This window comes from Saccopteryx bilineata, chromosome 1 (assembly GCF_036850765.1).
Source record: "Saccopteryx bilineata isolate mSacBil1 chromosome 1, mSacBil1_pri_phased_curated, whole genome shotgun sequence".
NCBI lineage: Eukaryota > Metazoa > Chordata > Mammalia > Chiroptera > Emballonuridae > Saccopteryx > Saccopteryx bilineata.
Window position 1 is genome coordinate 13105557 of NC_089490.1, and position 13909 is coordinate 13119465.

The following is a 13909-nucleotide window of genomic DNA, read 5'->3' on the forward strand; positions in this document are numbered from 1 at the left end:
TGAAGCTTGCGCACGCATGCACGTGCCCAGCCAGGCTCTGGAGGGGCCCCCAGGGAAGTGGAGACAGTTGCCTCGGGAGGTGGGGGGCGGGGCACTGGCTGAGGGAAGGGTAGACTCGTGAATTCCGTGTTTCATAAAATGCAAACACCTACCTTGTGATGGACGCTGCAGTAGAAAGCCAGGAGATGTCCTCCCAAGCTCGGGGCAGGGAGTCTGGGTCAGTCTGCTCCAGCCTGAGCTCCACCACTAGGCACACGGCCTCTGTGTGCCCCGATTTACCCAGCTGTGAGACAAGGGCACAGGGTTGTAAGCAGGCGACGGGAGGGCCCTCTCTGCCACGCGGCATCCTCGTCTCCGCCCACTCAGTGCTGGGCAGTGGGCTCCGCTCTGACCTTCCTCCTTGAAGCAGGGGAGCCTTTTTGTGACCCACCCCCCTTGAGACTCCTCTCCTCCTCAGGGTAAGGCTGGCTCCTGGGGGCCAGCCACCAGCAGCCCGCTGAGGTGACGGTCACAGCCCTCAGTTATGAAGTCGTCTGTGAGGAACCTTGTGACTTGTTCCCCATCCTTCTCCTTGGATGGTCACAGACCCTGCTTCCCAAGAAAATGCATATTCACCCAGAAGCAGGCTGCCCTGTGGCTGGGCCTGGGCCTGTAGTGTCCCCTGGGCCCTGTCTTTCAGGTCCAGGTCTGCGCCCAGTTCACGTGGTCGCCGCTCAGGTGGGAGTGGGCGGCCTAGGCAGTTGTTGAGTGGTCCCCTCAGCCTCCTGCTGCCGGGCCTGGCCCGGCCCCGCCCCACTGGGGGCCCAGGTCTCCGCCCCCTCTTGGTGCCTGTGACCCGAAGAGAAGAATTTGGCAAGAAACCATGAGAGGCTGACCTGATGCCCTCAGGTGGCCCGGCCTTCAGTGTGGGGGCCTCACGTCCCCTCTCTGCTCTCAGGGGCCTAACGTGATGGAAGAGCAGGACCTGCAGGAGATCGGCATCAGCGACCCCCAACACCGCCGGAAGCTGCTGCAGGCCGCGCGGGCCCTGCCCAAGGTGACCACCGCTCTGTGCCTCGGCCTTTGCCAGAGCCGGGGCACCTCCTTAACCCCACCCAGGCCCAGGGCAGGGGAAGGGCTGGCTCTGGGGGCAGGCGGGTCACTCCGGGTGTCTGCCCCATCCTGGCCGTGCCAGCGTGCAGCAGGGTCGCCTTCACTTCGCCAAATCCTAAGGCCCCGAGAGCCAGCAGGAGGACAAGGGACAGTGAGGACCCTGTCCGGCCTCAGGAGGGGCTGTGGCCTCTGCCCGGCGTGGGAGCCTGGTGCCCACAGGCTTGGCCCCTGGAGCCGTTTGGGGTGTCTCCTGAGTCACTTGAGACCAGGCCAGGCAGTGTCCCTGAGACGACCCCTGGCCTGTGTCCCTGGGGACTCTGCTGGCGCTCCGTCCAGTGTCCCCTCGTCCCTTCCACTTGCCCAGAACTCAGGAAATGGAAGTCCCAGCAGTGAGGCCAGCGCTGCCTTCACAGACACAGTTTCCTTGTCCTGCCAGGTCTGTGACCCGTCAGAACACAGTGGGGGGCTCTCTGCAAACCCTCCTCCCCAGCTAGCCTTACTTCATGAGGTCACCGTCCCCAGACCCGAATTGCTCTTGTGGTCTCCAGAGGGGGAGCCTCACACCAGAGTCCGAGCAGAAAGGGGAGGGAGGTGGGGGATTCGGCGGGGCTCTGTGGCCCTCGGAAGCTCGCCACACCTCCCCAGCTGCAGCCTCTGGTGTGGTCCCTGTGAGCGGGCCCGGGTCTCGGCATCTCCGGGACTGTGTCCCACAGTGCTGAGAGGTCAGCCCCGCTCCCCCCTCGCCCCACGCAGGTGAAGGCTCTGGGCTACGACGGGAGCAGCCCGCTCTCGGTGCCCTCCTGGCTGGACTCCCTGGGGCTGCAGGACTATGCCCACTCCTTCCTGTCCAGCGGCTACAGCTCCATCGACTCTGTGAAGAACCTCTGGGAGCTGGAGCTGGTCAACGTGAGTGCCGCCCCGCCCCGGTGTGAGCGTTCCTGGGCCCCGCCCCGCCCTCTGTGAGCGTTCCTGGGCCCCGCCCCGCCCCGCCCTCTGTGAGCGTTCCTGGGCCCCGCCCCGCCCCGCCCTCTGTGAGCGTTCCTGGGCCCCGCCCCGCCTGACTGCTGCTCGCACCCCCCCAGGTCCTCAAGGTCCACCTGCTCGGCCACCGCAAGCGCATCATCGCCTCCCTCGCGGACCGGCCCTACGAGGAGCCGCCCCAGAAGCCCCCAAGGTTCTCCCAGCTGCGGGTGAGTTGGGAGGGCCGGGCAGGGATGTGTTGTCCTCTGTGTCGTTAGGAACTGAAGGCAGCTGTTTGGGAATTCTTAAGAGAGAGCGTGACCTCCAGCAGAGGGGCAGGGGAGCCCTCCCTGTGGTCGGGCCGTGTCTCCCCCAGGCCCAGGACGGGTGTCCGTCAATCACAGGCTCCCCTGTGCAGAATGAGCAGGAAGTACAGTGTCGGGGGCCCAGGAAGCCAGCACCCACTCCCCGGGGGCTGGGCGCCAGGCACCGTGTCTGGGTGAGAGTCGCCGTGCTCGGGGTAGCTGACCGGATGGGCGGCCAGGGGTCGGAGGAGCCCCTTGGATGGGCAGTGCAGTGTGATCTGGAGCCTGGCACAAAGCTCGTGACACTTGGCAGGACTGAAGGGAGGTCCCTACGGCCGGGCCGCTGAGGGACCTCATGACACAGCTGCCCTGTGGCTCCAGCCAGGCAGCCTCGGCCGCAACGGTCGGTTCGACCAGTTGGCCAGTGGTCCCGGGTGCCTATCTCCCCAAACCTGGGAGGCCGAGCTGCCGACGGGTGGGGACAAGCCGTGCCGGGCACCAGGCTCTGAGAGTCCACCCCCTTCCTTGCGCCTCAGACGTGGGCGCTGTGTTCTCCCCCTGCACGTGGGGAGCTGGGGCGGACAGAACCGCGCCCGCACTGGCGTTCAGCTGTGGGACTGAGGAGACCGACTCCTGTTCTCTGTGGGGCGGGACCCAGGGAGCCCGCTGGGGGGCTGTCCTCTCAGCAGACCCCTGTGGGCTCGGTCACGTGCCCCCGACACCCACGATTGGGGGGCTGGCCTCTCAGCAGACCCCTGTGGGCTCGGTCACGTGCCCCCGACACCCACGATTGGGGGGCTGGCCTCTCAGCAGACCCCTGTGGGCTTGGTCACGTGCCCCCGACACCCATGATTGGGAGGCTGGCCTCTCAGCAGACCCCTGTGGGCTCGGTTACATGCCCCCGACACCCACGATGGGTTGTGACAGATTACTTACTTTGGATAACTGAGAGCACTCCCAGCCCGATAACCACCCCTTTTCCATGTGCGGCTGCAGCCGCCCTTGGCTGGTGACTTGGGGGGCAGGTGCTTGGAGTGGCTGCTTGTCCCAGGGACTGGCCGTCAGGGCCTCCCAGCTCCAGCAAGGATTGGGTTGCTTTGGCTGGACCTCGGCTGGGCCCGGCCAGCCCCTCGTCTGCCGCTGCCTCGTACCACGCCTGTCCCGTCACGCCGGCTTGCTGCCGTGCGGGGCCCCAAGCAGCCCAGGACTGGCCACGCCTGCAGCCTCGGGTCTGGCCTGCCAGGCCCCGAGTCTCACCCGAACTTCTCCCTGCCGCAGTGCCAAGACCTGCTCTCCCAGACGTCGTCCCCCCTGAGCCAGAATGACTCCTGCACCGCCCGGTCTGCGGACCTGCTGCTGCCTCCCGGGGACCCAGGGAGAAGGCGGCATGACAGCCTTCCTGACCCGGTGGCCCCCTCTCGGGCAGAGCGCTTCCGAATCCAGGTCAGGCAGGAGGGGGCTGCTGCCGGCAGGGTCCCCCTGTTCCTCTGGGCAGGACAGGGTCTCCCAGCCCGGCCCCCTGCCTGAGCATGGCTGGGCTGTGTTGGAGCAGGAGACAGGGCCTCCCAGCCCGGCCCCCAGCCTCCGCCCGGCGTTCCCCACCCACAGCCAGTGCCAGGGGTCTGGCCCCGAGCCTCTGGGTGCCACGACTCAGGGCTCACTTCCGCTGTCCCTGCTGGTGACTTCCCACCCCAGGGTCAGATCAAGGGGCCAAGGCCAGGACAGGAGGCGCCCAGGGGCCTGGGCCCCGTGCTTTGTGCCTCATGCTGCTCACACAACCTCGTCCTCTCCTCCTGGTTTTGATCATTTCCTGTCTGCTTTGAGACTCATGTCGCAGAGCCTGCCCGACTGAGTCTCCTTTCGGGGGCTTAGGTCCCAGCTTCTCAGCCTTTTCTTGGGTGCAGATAGGCCTCCCCTTGGCCACAGTGCCCTTGAGTGGCTCTCTGCCCCTGCCGTCTGCTCCGCATCGGCCCTGGGCCCTAAGGTGGCCAGGTTCCTCCCGTGGGCGTGCAGGAGCCGGGCAGGGAGCCTGGGAGCTCCTCTGGGGCAGGCGGGTGCAGGAGCGGACCCGTGACCCTGTGTGTCTGCAGGAAGAGCACCGCGAAGCCAGGCTGACCCTGAGGCCCCCCAGCCTTGCCGCGCCCTACGCCCCCGTGCAGAGCTGGCAGCACCGGCCAGAAAAGCTCATCTTCGAGTCCTGCGGTTATGAAGCCAATGTGAGTTGACCTGGCCCTCCCAGCCCAGCCGGCCTCCGCGTTTCCTGCCCCCTCCCCCACTGGGCTCGGGCTCCTCAGACACTCCCTGCACCCGGGGGTGGAGGGGAGCCAGCGCAGGGCGGGGAATCCTTGGGCGAGGGAACCATCTGACTGTGGTCCCGGATTGGTTGGGTCACCCGTGTGTGATAGTGTAGGACACTTCCTAAGCCTGGTCTCTGCTCACTCCCGCAGTATCTGGGCTCCATGTTGATCAAAGACCTTCGAGGGACAGAATCCACACAAGATGCCTGTGCCAAGATGCGGGTAGATTATCTTTGTGGGGTCAAGGGGGGCTGGGTAGGACAGAAGGCAGTAAATGGGGTGCCAGCTGCAACCACTGGGCCCTGTGTAAGGATGGGGGTGGGAACAGGGGCTGTGGGATCCAAGGGGCTCAGCCCTGAGGAGGGTGCTCACAGGGCCCTCCGTCCCTCAGAAATCCACCGAGCACATGAAGAAGACCCCTACAATCATCCTGTCCATCACGTACAAAGGAGTCAAGTTCATCGACGCCTCCAACAAGGTGCGCTTCTCACGGGCACTGGGGGGGGGGCCTTCTCTCCACCCCACCCCCCAGCTTGTGTCTTCCCTGAGTCCTCAGCCCTCTTATTCCCTTCCACTCGCACTCGAGCCCAGCGCCAGCCCCTCACACACCTACACGTCCTGATCCCGGGGCCGCAGGCTTGTGGCCACCTGTTTATCCTCGGTGTGGGTGCTGCCCACTCACCTGCCTGTAGCCTTTAATGGTGTGAGTCCCTCAGTGAGCAGAGGACTCCCCCGCTCTCTGTGCCGGGCGCCTTTCTCTCCTCCCCCCGCTCTGGGAGACAGAGGGGCCGTTCTGGTGTGAGTCCCTCAGTGAGCAGAGGACTCCCCCACTCTCCGTGCCGGGCGCCTTTCTCTCCTCCCCCCGCTCTGGGAGACAGGGGGGCTGCCGTTCTGGTGTGAGTCCCTCAGTGAGCAGAGGACTCCCCCGCTCTCTGTGCCGGGCGCCTTTCTCTCCTCCCCCCGCTCTGGGAGACAGGGGGGCTGCCGTTCTGGTGTGAGTCCCTCAGTGAGCAGAGGACTCCCCCACTCTCCGTGCCGGGCGCCCTTCTCTCCTCCCCCCCCCCCCCCCGCTCTGGGAGACAGAGGGGCCGTTCTGGTGTGAGCCCCTCAGTGAGCAGAGGACTCCCCCACTCTCCGTGCCGGGCGCCCTTCTCTCCTCCGCCCCCCCCCCCGCTCTGGGAGATGGGCCATTCTGGTGATTGCATGTGAAGGGACATTTTACTCCCATCAGTTGCCAGGGTCAGGGGGAGACCCCATACATAACTCGGGCAAGGGTAGACACTGCCCCTCACCAAAAAAAGAAGAAAAAAGAGGAAGTGGTGTTTGGCTGACACCTAGGCTGGAGCAGAGGACGTGTCCTTGGGGAGCCCAGAATTCCAGACCCGCTTTTCTTGGCAGAACATCATCGCGGAGCACGAGATCCGGAACATTTCCTGCGCGGCCCAGGACCCCGAGGACCTCTGCACCTTTGCCTACATCACCAAGGACCTGCAGACCAGCCACCACTATTGCCACGTCTTCAGCACGGTGGACGTGGTGGGTGTCCCTCAGCGGGGCGGGCCTGGGTTGAGGGCGCCTGGGGGGCTCTCAGCAAAAGTCTGGCTCATGAGGGAGACCCCAGTGGCTGTCCAGCCCGTCCTCGCTACATCGCAGTGGGACGGACTCCCGGAGGAGGACGGTGGCCTCTCAGGGTTGTGCTGGTGACAGGTCTTCTAGCAAGTGTCAGTCACGCCTGTGTCTCTCCTCGGCTGTTTATGAACCCGCCACCCTACCCCCCCCCCCCAGCTGGGCAGTCTCCCCGCTGTGCCTCTCCTCCCTGGTCAGGGCAGCGGGCCCGCCTGGCGGGAGGCTTTCTTTCCTCACATCCCTGCTCATTCTGGGCTCTGGCCTGGGCTGAGGGGAGCTGCCCACAGGGAGTGGACAAGCGAGGCTCCGCCCTGCGACAAGGCCCCAGGCTGTGTCCTCACTCCTGGCTATGGTCCAGGTCCCTGTCACCCTTGGGCAGAGGAGCTGGTTCCTAATCCTGGGGCCCTGGGGACAGGTAGCCGGGGCCTGATGTCTGGCTCATCCCCCGTATAGGGTACACTGCGACCCCCCACATGGTGGTTCTGAAGATGAAATGGGGTCTGCCCAGTCCTCGTTGTTCCTGGCACTTGCTTGTTGCTCCTATTTCCCACGCCAGTCAGTTCTGTGACACACCTGTGTGGTCCTGAAGGTCACTGCCCTGCACAGTCACAGAAAACAGGGTTTATGGGGTGGTGGGTGAGGGGCACAGCACTCGGAACTTTCATCAGCAGTACGTTAAAAAAAGAGATAGGGCCCTGGCCGGTTGGCTCAGCGGTAGAGCGTCAGCCTAGCGTGCGGAGGACCCGGGTTCGATTCCCGGCCAGGGCACACAGGAGAAGCGCCCATTTGCTTCTCCACCCCTCCGCCGCGCTTTCCTCTCTGTCTCTCTCTTCCCCTCCCGCAGCCAAGGCTCCATTGGAGCAAAGATGGCCCGGGCGCTGGGGATGGCTCTGTGGCCTCTGCCTCAGGCGCTAGAGTGGCTCTGGTCGCAATATGGTGACGCCCAGGATGGGCAGAGCATCGCCCCCTGGTGGGCAGAGCGTCGCCCCTGGTGGGCGTGCCGGGTGGATCCCGGTCGGGCGCATGCGGGAGTCTGTCTGACTGTCTCTCCCTGTTTCCAGCTTCAGAAAAATGAGAAAAAAAAAAAAAAGACAGATAGGAACTGAATAAAAACCCTCGCGCCATTTTATTCCTATTAAATGGCGGGGAAGTCCGTCAATGCCACAGTGAGCCGGCCCACTCCCTGGAGACAAGCTGGGGGTGGCCTGTGGGGGCGTGGCCTGTGGGGCGTGGCCTGTGGGGAGGAGGGGACAGGAGGGCTCAGAGAGGAGAAGCAGAACAGGGCTGGCGGAGGGACTGCAGGGCGGTACCGAGGAGGAATGCCGCTGTGGAGGGGTGCAGCCTGGGAGCTGGTGGTGGAGGGCGGAGCTGGGGGACAGCTCGGGTAAAAGTGTGGGTACCGGGGTTCACCGTTGTCCAGACGTGTGCCCGTTCCAGTGTGCACCCCGGGGACTTGGGTGCTGGGCTCAGGGCTTGCGTTCACTTAGTGTTTCTCTGCAAGGACATCACACGTGAGGACCAGCTGTGTGTGGGGCTCAGCCCGTTCCCGAGTACACCAGCTGCTGAGGGACAGACGAAAGAGACCACTGTGCGTGCTCTCGTGACTCCGGGTGCCGTGGTCCCCGTTCTCAGGGGTCCAAGGCCAGGGTGGCCGCTCCGTCCGCGTGCCTGAGATGCGCTGTTTCCTCCCAGAACCTCACCTACGAGATCATCCTGACGCTGGGGCAGGCGTTCGAGGTGGCCTACCAGCTGGCCCTGCAGGCCCAGAAGTCCAGACCCCTGGGGGCCTCTGCCGCGGAGACGATCGAGACCAAGTCTTCCAAACCAGTGCCGAAGCCTCGCGCTGGCATGAGGAAGTCAGCAGTACGTGGCCCCGGGCTCGCGGGGTCTCCCTCACTCCAGTCCGCTGGCCCCTCTGCAGGCTGCCCTGCCTGTTAGGCCCCCCTTTGAGGCCCCACCTGGGCACACAAACCCTCTACTGCAAGGGGACAGCTGTCCACCCCGGCCCCACCCATCAGGCCCCCCAGGGCCCGGCGTCCCGGGTGTGGAGTGCGGCCACGGGAGCCCCCATGACACCCCGTGTCTGTGTCTGCTTTGCCTCGCGCCCCAGGTGCCGCTGCCCCCCGATAGTCGCTGTTGTTACTGTCACACCTGCACCACCCACCGTCCTTCTTACCTACCGCTGCCGTCTGTTAGTCCCGGAGTCAAGGTCTTTGTGTCTCCTGTGTCTGTGTGTCCGTCTGCCTGCGGTGCCTGTGAGCTTCCTGAGACATGGCCTCCCCTTCGGCCTGCATGGCACCCTTTCCTGAGCCGCCCTGCCACCCTGTCTGTGCTTCCGCCCTTGTCTGTGTGGCCTCCCTCCAGAGCCCAGGGGCCGGCTGGGGCCTGGCCCCGTCTGGGGCGACCTGAGACCTGAAGTTTCAGACCCTTATCCCTTCCTGCCGCGGCTCTGGGGCTTAGAGCACAGTGCTCAGGCAGGGCTGGGCTCCTTTAAGCAAACAGCTCCAAGAAATCCTGGGTCAAGGTGCCCATGCTGAGGCCCAGAGGTGGCCTTCCCACGATGACCCAGGGAGTGTGTCACTCTGCCACGCCACCCGCAGGAAGTCTGCTCTTTGGACTTCTCTGCTGATGGGCCCTGCACTGACCGTGCTCTGAGTCCCTCTTGGGTTTCTCACATCAGATTTCATGGGGAGCTGCTGGGGAAGCGCCGTGCTGAGCAGGCACGCTCATGTCCAGACGTTAGAGAGCTCGTCTTCCCTTGGACCGTCTTTGAGATGCCCAGGCCGGGGGGTGGGAGGGGCAGCTGGGCCCTTTCGGCCCCTGGCCTGGACCCAGCACTCCATCTGACTCGTCACCCTTCTTCCTTGGCAGCTGGAACCGCCCGACATGGACCCAGACGCCCAGTCTCATGCCAGTGTCTCCTGGGTCGTGGACCCCAAACCAGATGCCAAGCGGAGCCTCAGCACCAAGTATGAGACCACTATCTTCTAACCGCCCCGCCCCTGTCTCCACTAGCCTCACTGTGCCTTGCCACCCGACCTCTCTGCTCTTCTCAACTCTCCTTCAGCTGCTGAGCCAGGCCCCGCCCGGGACCGGCGTGCGCGCTCACAGCCTGCACCTGCCACCGGACACTGTGAACCCCCTGGGCAAGGACAGCTTGGGGGGATGAGTTGCCTTTGAGGCAGGCACCACGAGGGCCAAATGCCCCGCCGTGCCCCAGAAGCCTCAGGGAGCAGGCACTGTGAATCCTGAGGGTGGGGACATTCTCAAGCAGAGCCCAGACAGCCCCGTGACAGTGCACTGTGGTCGGGCTGGCCACTCGGCTCTCTTGCTGTCTTCTGTGCCGAGCCACGGCCGGTACCGCTGCTAACAGCTGTGCGTTCGCACCTTTCTTGACACAACCAACCACTGTGACCACCCGGTGCCAGAATCCCCTTGCACGCTGCTCACAGCCAGCCTGCGGCCTCGTCTGTCCAGCACTTGAGGTGCCGGCCGCCCGCTCCGAGAGCCTGAGCCCAGCCGTGTGGCCGGACCGGAGTTAGACTGCTTTCTGTGAGGGCCACCGGTCAGCCTCAGGGCACGGGGGCTGGGCCTCGGGACAGCACAGGCTGTCTCTGCTCGGCCAGGCTTCTGGTCCTGATGGGTCTTCCCCGCCAAGGACGAGAATGGCCTGTGTGGTCAGCCCCTCGTGTCTCCTGCAGCAAGCCACGGGCTGGCTCTGGAGTCTAGCTCCCGGAGGAGGAAGGCTATCCTGTGGGCCCAGCGAGTGGGAGGCCCATGCCGTGCGTACATGGTGCACTGTCCTCCTGCCCAGAATGGAGCCTGAGGGCAGGGACCCGGACCAGGGAACTTCCATTGTCCTCCAGGACCTTTCTGATGCTTGTCCGCAGTGTGGGGCTCACATGTAGTCAGCTGTTAGCTGGCCCCTCCCCTGCTCAGGGCTGTGCAGTCTGTCACCGCAGAGCCGGTCAGCAGCAGCCACCACGGAGGCGAGGCTGGGGAGCAGCCCAGGGTCTGCTGTGTGGGCCGGTCAGCTTGGGGGTGGGAGGCGGAGAGGCAGCCCCCATGGGGGGCCTTGCACAGCATAGTTCAGTAGGAAAGCCAGTGAATTGCAGCAGGTTCTTCAGAATCGAACCCCAGGCTGGTAAACCAGGGCGGTCCCCCCGCCTGCCTGCCTGTCCTGTGCCTTCCCGGGCGGACACACTGAGCCAGAGGGGACCCTGGGCCATGGGTGCTCGGGGACGCTGTGAGGGACCTTCTGTCCACTTCCTGTTCCCTTTCCGTGTCCTCCACCTGTGCAGGCCCCTCGGTTAACCCTTTCCTCCCCCGTGTGTTTGCTTCTGCCAAGCTGAGCCACTGAGGAGCGGCTGTGCTGCGGAAACAGGTGTGGGGAGCACAGGCTCCATGCCGCCACCACCTCCACCCTCCACCGACTGGCCTGCAGCTTCGAAGACCCAGGCCCACCTCTGCCAGGAGGACATCCTCTGGGCCGCCGGGCCTGGGCCTGCTGCCTCCGGGTCTGCGCAGCGAGCCTGCCCGGGCCAGGAGCGCCGCCGGCCGCTAGCCCAGGACACTGGAACTCCAGAGGGCCAAGAAGTGACTTGTCCACAACACATTTTTTTAATAGAAAACCATTTTTTTTATAAGACAGACTTTTAACACTTGGCTAAAACCTCTCGGTTAAACTGCCAACCTTCAGACAAGTGGCCGTAGGTTCGGAGGACAGGAAACAGATGGGTAGAAGGCCAGTCTGTCCTCAGGGTGGGGTTTGGGCGAGGGTCGGCAGGCTGGGCAAGCAAGCAGGGGCCTGCAGGTTGTGGAAGGGGCCAACGCAGCAGCAGCGACTACCTGTTGTCTGCTATTCAAACCCCTCCCAGGGGGACGCTGCCCCTCTCTGGACCTGAGCGCAGCCTGAGCAGCACTGGACAAAAGCAGAGGCTCCAGGTCCGTTCGGGGTCCCAGAAGTGAAGGCCCAGGGCCAGAGGGAGATGAGTGAGCAGCCCCGGTGCAGGGACGTCCAAGCGGCGCCAGGGGCTCTTAGCCTCCTTGGTATCCGCACAGTCGAGGTCAGGGCGGTGCTGCGGGCCGCCAGGCCACGGGCCCCCTGGCGATTGCAGACTGCCTGGGTGGAGTCAGGAAGGAGAAGCAGCAGCTTTGTTTTGGGCATTAGCAGGCAGGTCGGCTAAGAGGGCTGCCGGCAACCTTGCGGATTGAGCCGGTCTCTGAGGTTAGGGCTCTCCTTGAGTCCCTGAGCTGTTGGTCCAGCTGCTGCCCTTCCAGCTGTGGACAGGGCAGAGGTGGCGGTCCACCTGAGTTTCCCGTGTGGCCTTGGGCAGGCGGCACCCCGCTGCCCCGCAGCCCCGCAGCCAGCCTGTGGCTGGCGTGTTTTTTAACTGTGCTGGTGCTCCTCCTGGAGCGGGATGGCAGCGGGGGCGGTTCCCGGGAGGCGGGGGTGGAGCCGGGGTGGGCGGGCCTGGGGGCGGGGCCATGGCGCCTGTCCTGGACCTTGCGGAGTAGGGAGCAGACCTCAGGCTTCAAGGCAGGGCTCAGTCTGGTCCCGCTCAGCGGTCCAGGCTCAGGGGCGCTTCTCTTCCCCGGGGGAGATCAGAGTTGAAATTTGCTGCTGGTGTGCACGTGCAGGGGCAGCTCTCCCGGACACTGTCACAGCCCCGTGGTTGGCCAGAAATTGAGAGCAGGGCCTTGTCTCCCTGCTGGCTTGAGCTGGGCCCTGTGGGTTCCTCTCTGCTGAGCCGTCTTGGGCCCTGGCGGTCACCTCCCCTCTGGAGCAGAGGCAGCCGGCCTCTCCTTTCCGGTACTAAACAGGAACCTCGACACCTGGAAGTTGGACTTGACTCCTGCTTCTTCCAGGGCCGACGAGGTTTCCCCTCAGCTTGCTCTGTGCGGGTTCAGTCCTTGCTTTCTTCCAGGAATTAATGAGGGCGTGGGGTTGGGTAAAGGAAGCCGCTGTAATGCTCTGCTGGCCCAAGGGAGGCCTGCTGTCCTTTCCTGAGAACGCCCCTCAGGCCAGGGGCCGGTCCAAAAAGAAGACTGTGTAGACACTACGGTTCCTCTCGCCTTCTGTTCTTAAGTCACATAGGTGTTTCTTCCCCTTGAAGCTGCTATATTTTCTTTATTTATTCAGGGTATTTTCAAATTGGAAAGCCTTGCTAGTCTGCTGTGGCTCTGGGTTTTGTTTTGAGATTGGTTTATTTCTGAGTATTTGAGAAGGGAAAGGACTGGAGCTCTTTCTTTTTCACTGTCCTCTGGGACAGCTGCTTCCCCCTTCCTTAGAAATGTTATCACTTTAAGGACAGGCTTCAGGGGGAAGAGCCCTGCTTCTGCCCCTTCCTGAGCGCAGGCCCCGCCCTCTCTGCTGCTGGGAACCCTGGAAGCCTGGTTAGCAGGGACTTGAAGTGCGATGGCTGTGCCTGTCGCCAGCCGCAGGCTCTCTGGCTGCCTCTTGGTTGCCTGCCGGCTGCTCTGAGCAGGGCCTTCCTTGCAGCGGCCCCGCAGGGGCCCCGCACGCTGCGCCTTCCTCTTGTGCGGCGGTTTTCAGAAGCCTTGGGCGGAGCCGGCATCCCGAAGTCAGAAAGCTCTTCTCACCTGGTCTGTCTCTGAAATGGCCAGGCCTGCGGATGACTGTCACAAAAGTATTGTCGCTCACGGCGTGACAATGGGACTGAATTGTAATACAAATGTTATTTAATCTTTGTCTCTGTATTTTGATACTTGAATGACTTTCCCCTTTTATTTTACTGTACATACCATTGTTCACCTGTCCCGTTTCGTCTGAATTACAAACACCTTGTGGTACCAAACATAACCAATCCATGCGACAACACTGACTGACCTCACTACAGGAGAGAGTGTAAATATTCCTGGGCTTCCAGCTTTGGTTTTTGTTATTTTCATAACTGTACAACTTAGAACAGATGAATTAATAAATTGAGAAGCAACACACGAAACCAGCCTCACTTGTCGGGGGTCTCTGAATCGGAACAGTTTGAATGTTTCCAGGCGACTGGGTCAGCCGTGAGTATCCGGCTCTGTCTGGCATGTTGAGTTTGGGGATTCTGCTCTGCCCGGCACTCTACAGCGGGAGGATGGTCAGTTCTCCTGGAACCCTGGTTGGGCCCAAGGGCCCGCATTTCCCCTGCCCCGCCCTGCAGTAGTGGCGGGGGGGGGGGGGGGGCGCACATTCTGGCTGCAGCTCCTCGGCCCACCGAGGGTTCCCGAGAGTCTGTGTACAAGGCGGTGTAGGCAGTCGAGAGCTGGGGAAGGGAGATGTCTTCCTGGAGGAACCTGGCTTCATTGCGGAGGTGAAGTTTCCGACACACACACCTCGCTGCGGCCTGGAACCACGCCCCGCAGGACGGCCCCGGGGCTGTGGGGGCTCAGGGCGGTGTGCTTCCAACGCTGGTGGGCAGGGAAGGAGGGGGTGCCTGCGCTGGTCCTCGAAAGGGGGAGGTTTGGAAAGGCCCAGACGACACTGATGACCTCTCATTGGCTGAGCACTTGGGCTCCGAACCCTGCCAGCAGCTTTGGGGGCCACTGTCCCGTCGCGCCCCCCCCCCCCCGCCCCAGCTTTCTGGGCAAGCGGTGTTCTCATCCCTGTTCGTGGAGGAGGGA

General features: G+C 63.7%; 1 protein-coding gene across 7 annotated transcripts in view; it reads left to right on the plus strand.

Annotated features, from left to right (window-relative positions):
- Positions 1–13248, plus strand: part of ANKS1A (ankyrin repeat and sterile alpha motif domain containing 1A) — a 188024-nt gene extending 174776 nt beyond the window's left edge. For 3 of the 7 annotated variants that reach the window (XM_066280963.1, XM_066281113.1, XM_066232573.1), the window contains 11 exons: positions 938–1036; positions 1846–1998; positions 2175–2282; positions 3636–3800; positions 4448–4573; positions 4805–4876; positions 5046–5132; positions 6053–6190; positions 7973–8143; positions 8391–8489; positions 9152–13248. In XM_066280963.1, the coding sequence (XP_066137060.1) occupies positions 938–1036; positions 1846–1998; positions 2175–2282; positions 3636–3800; positions 4448–4573; positions 4805–4876; positions 5046–5132; positions 6053–6190; positions 7973–8143; positions 8391–8489; positions 9152–9271 (1338 nt within the window). In that variant the 3' untranslated portion in view covers positions 9272–13248. The remainder of the gene's footprint in view (positions 1–937; positions 1037–1845; positions 1999–2174; positions 2283–3635; positions 3801–4447; positions 4574–4804; positions 4877–5045; positions 5133–6052; positions 6191–7972; positions 8144–8390; positions 8490–9151) is intronic. The other 4 variants (XM_066281191.1, XM_066232494.1, XM_066281035.1 and 1 more) reach the window with 3 other exon arrangements.
- Positions 13249–13909: the final 661 nt, after the last annotated feature.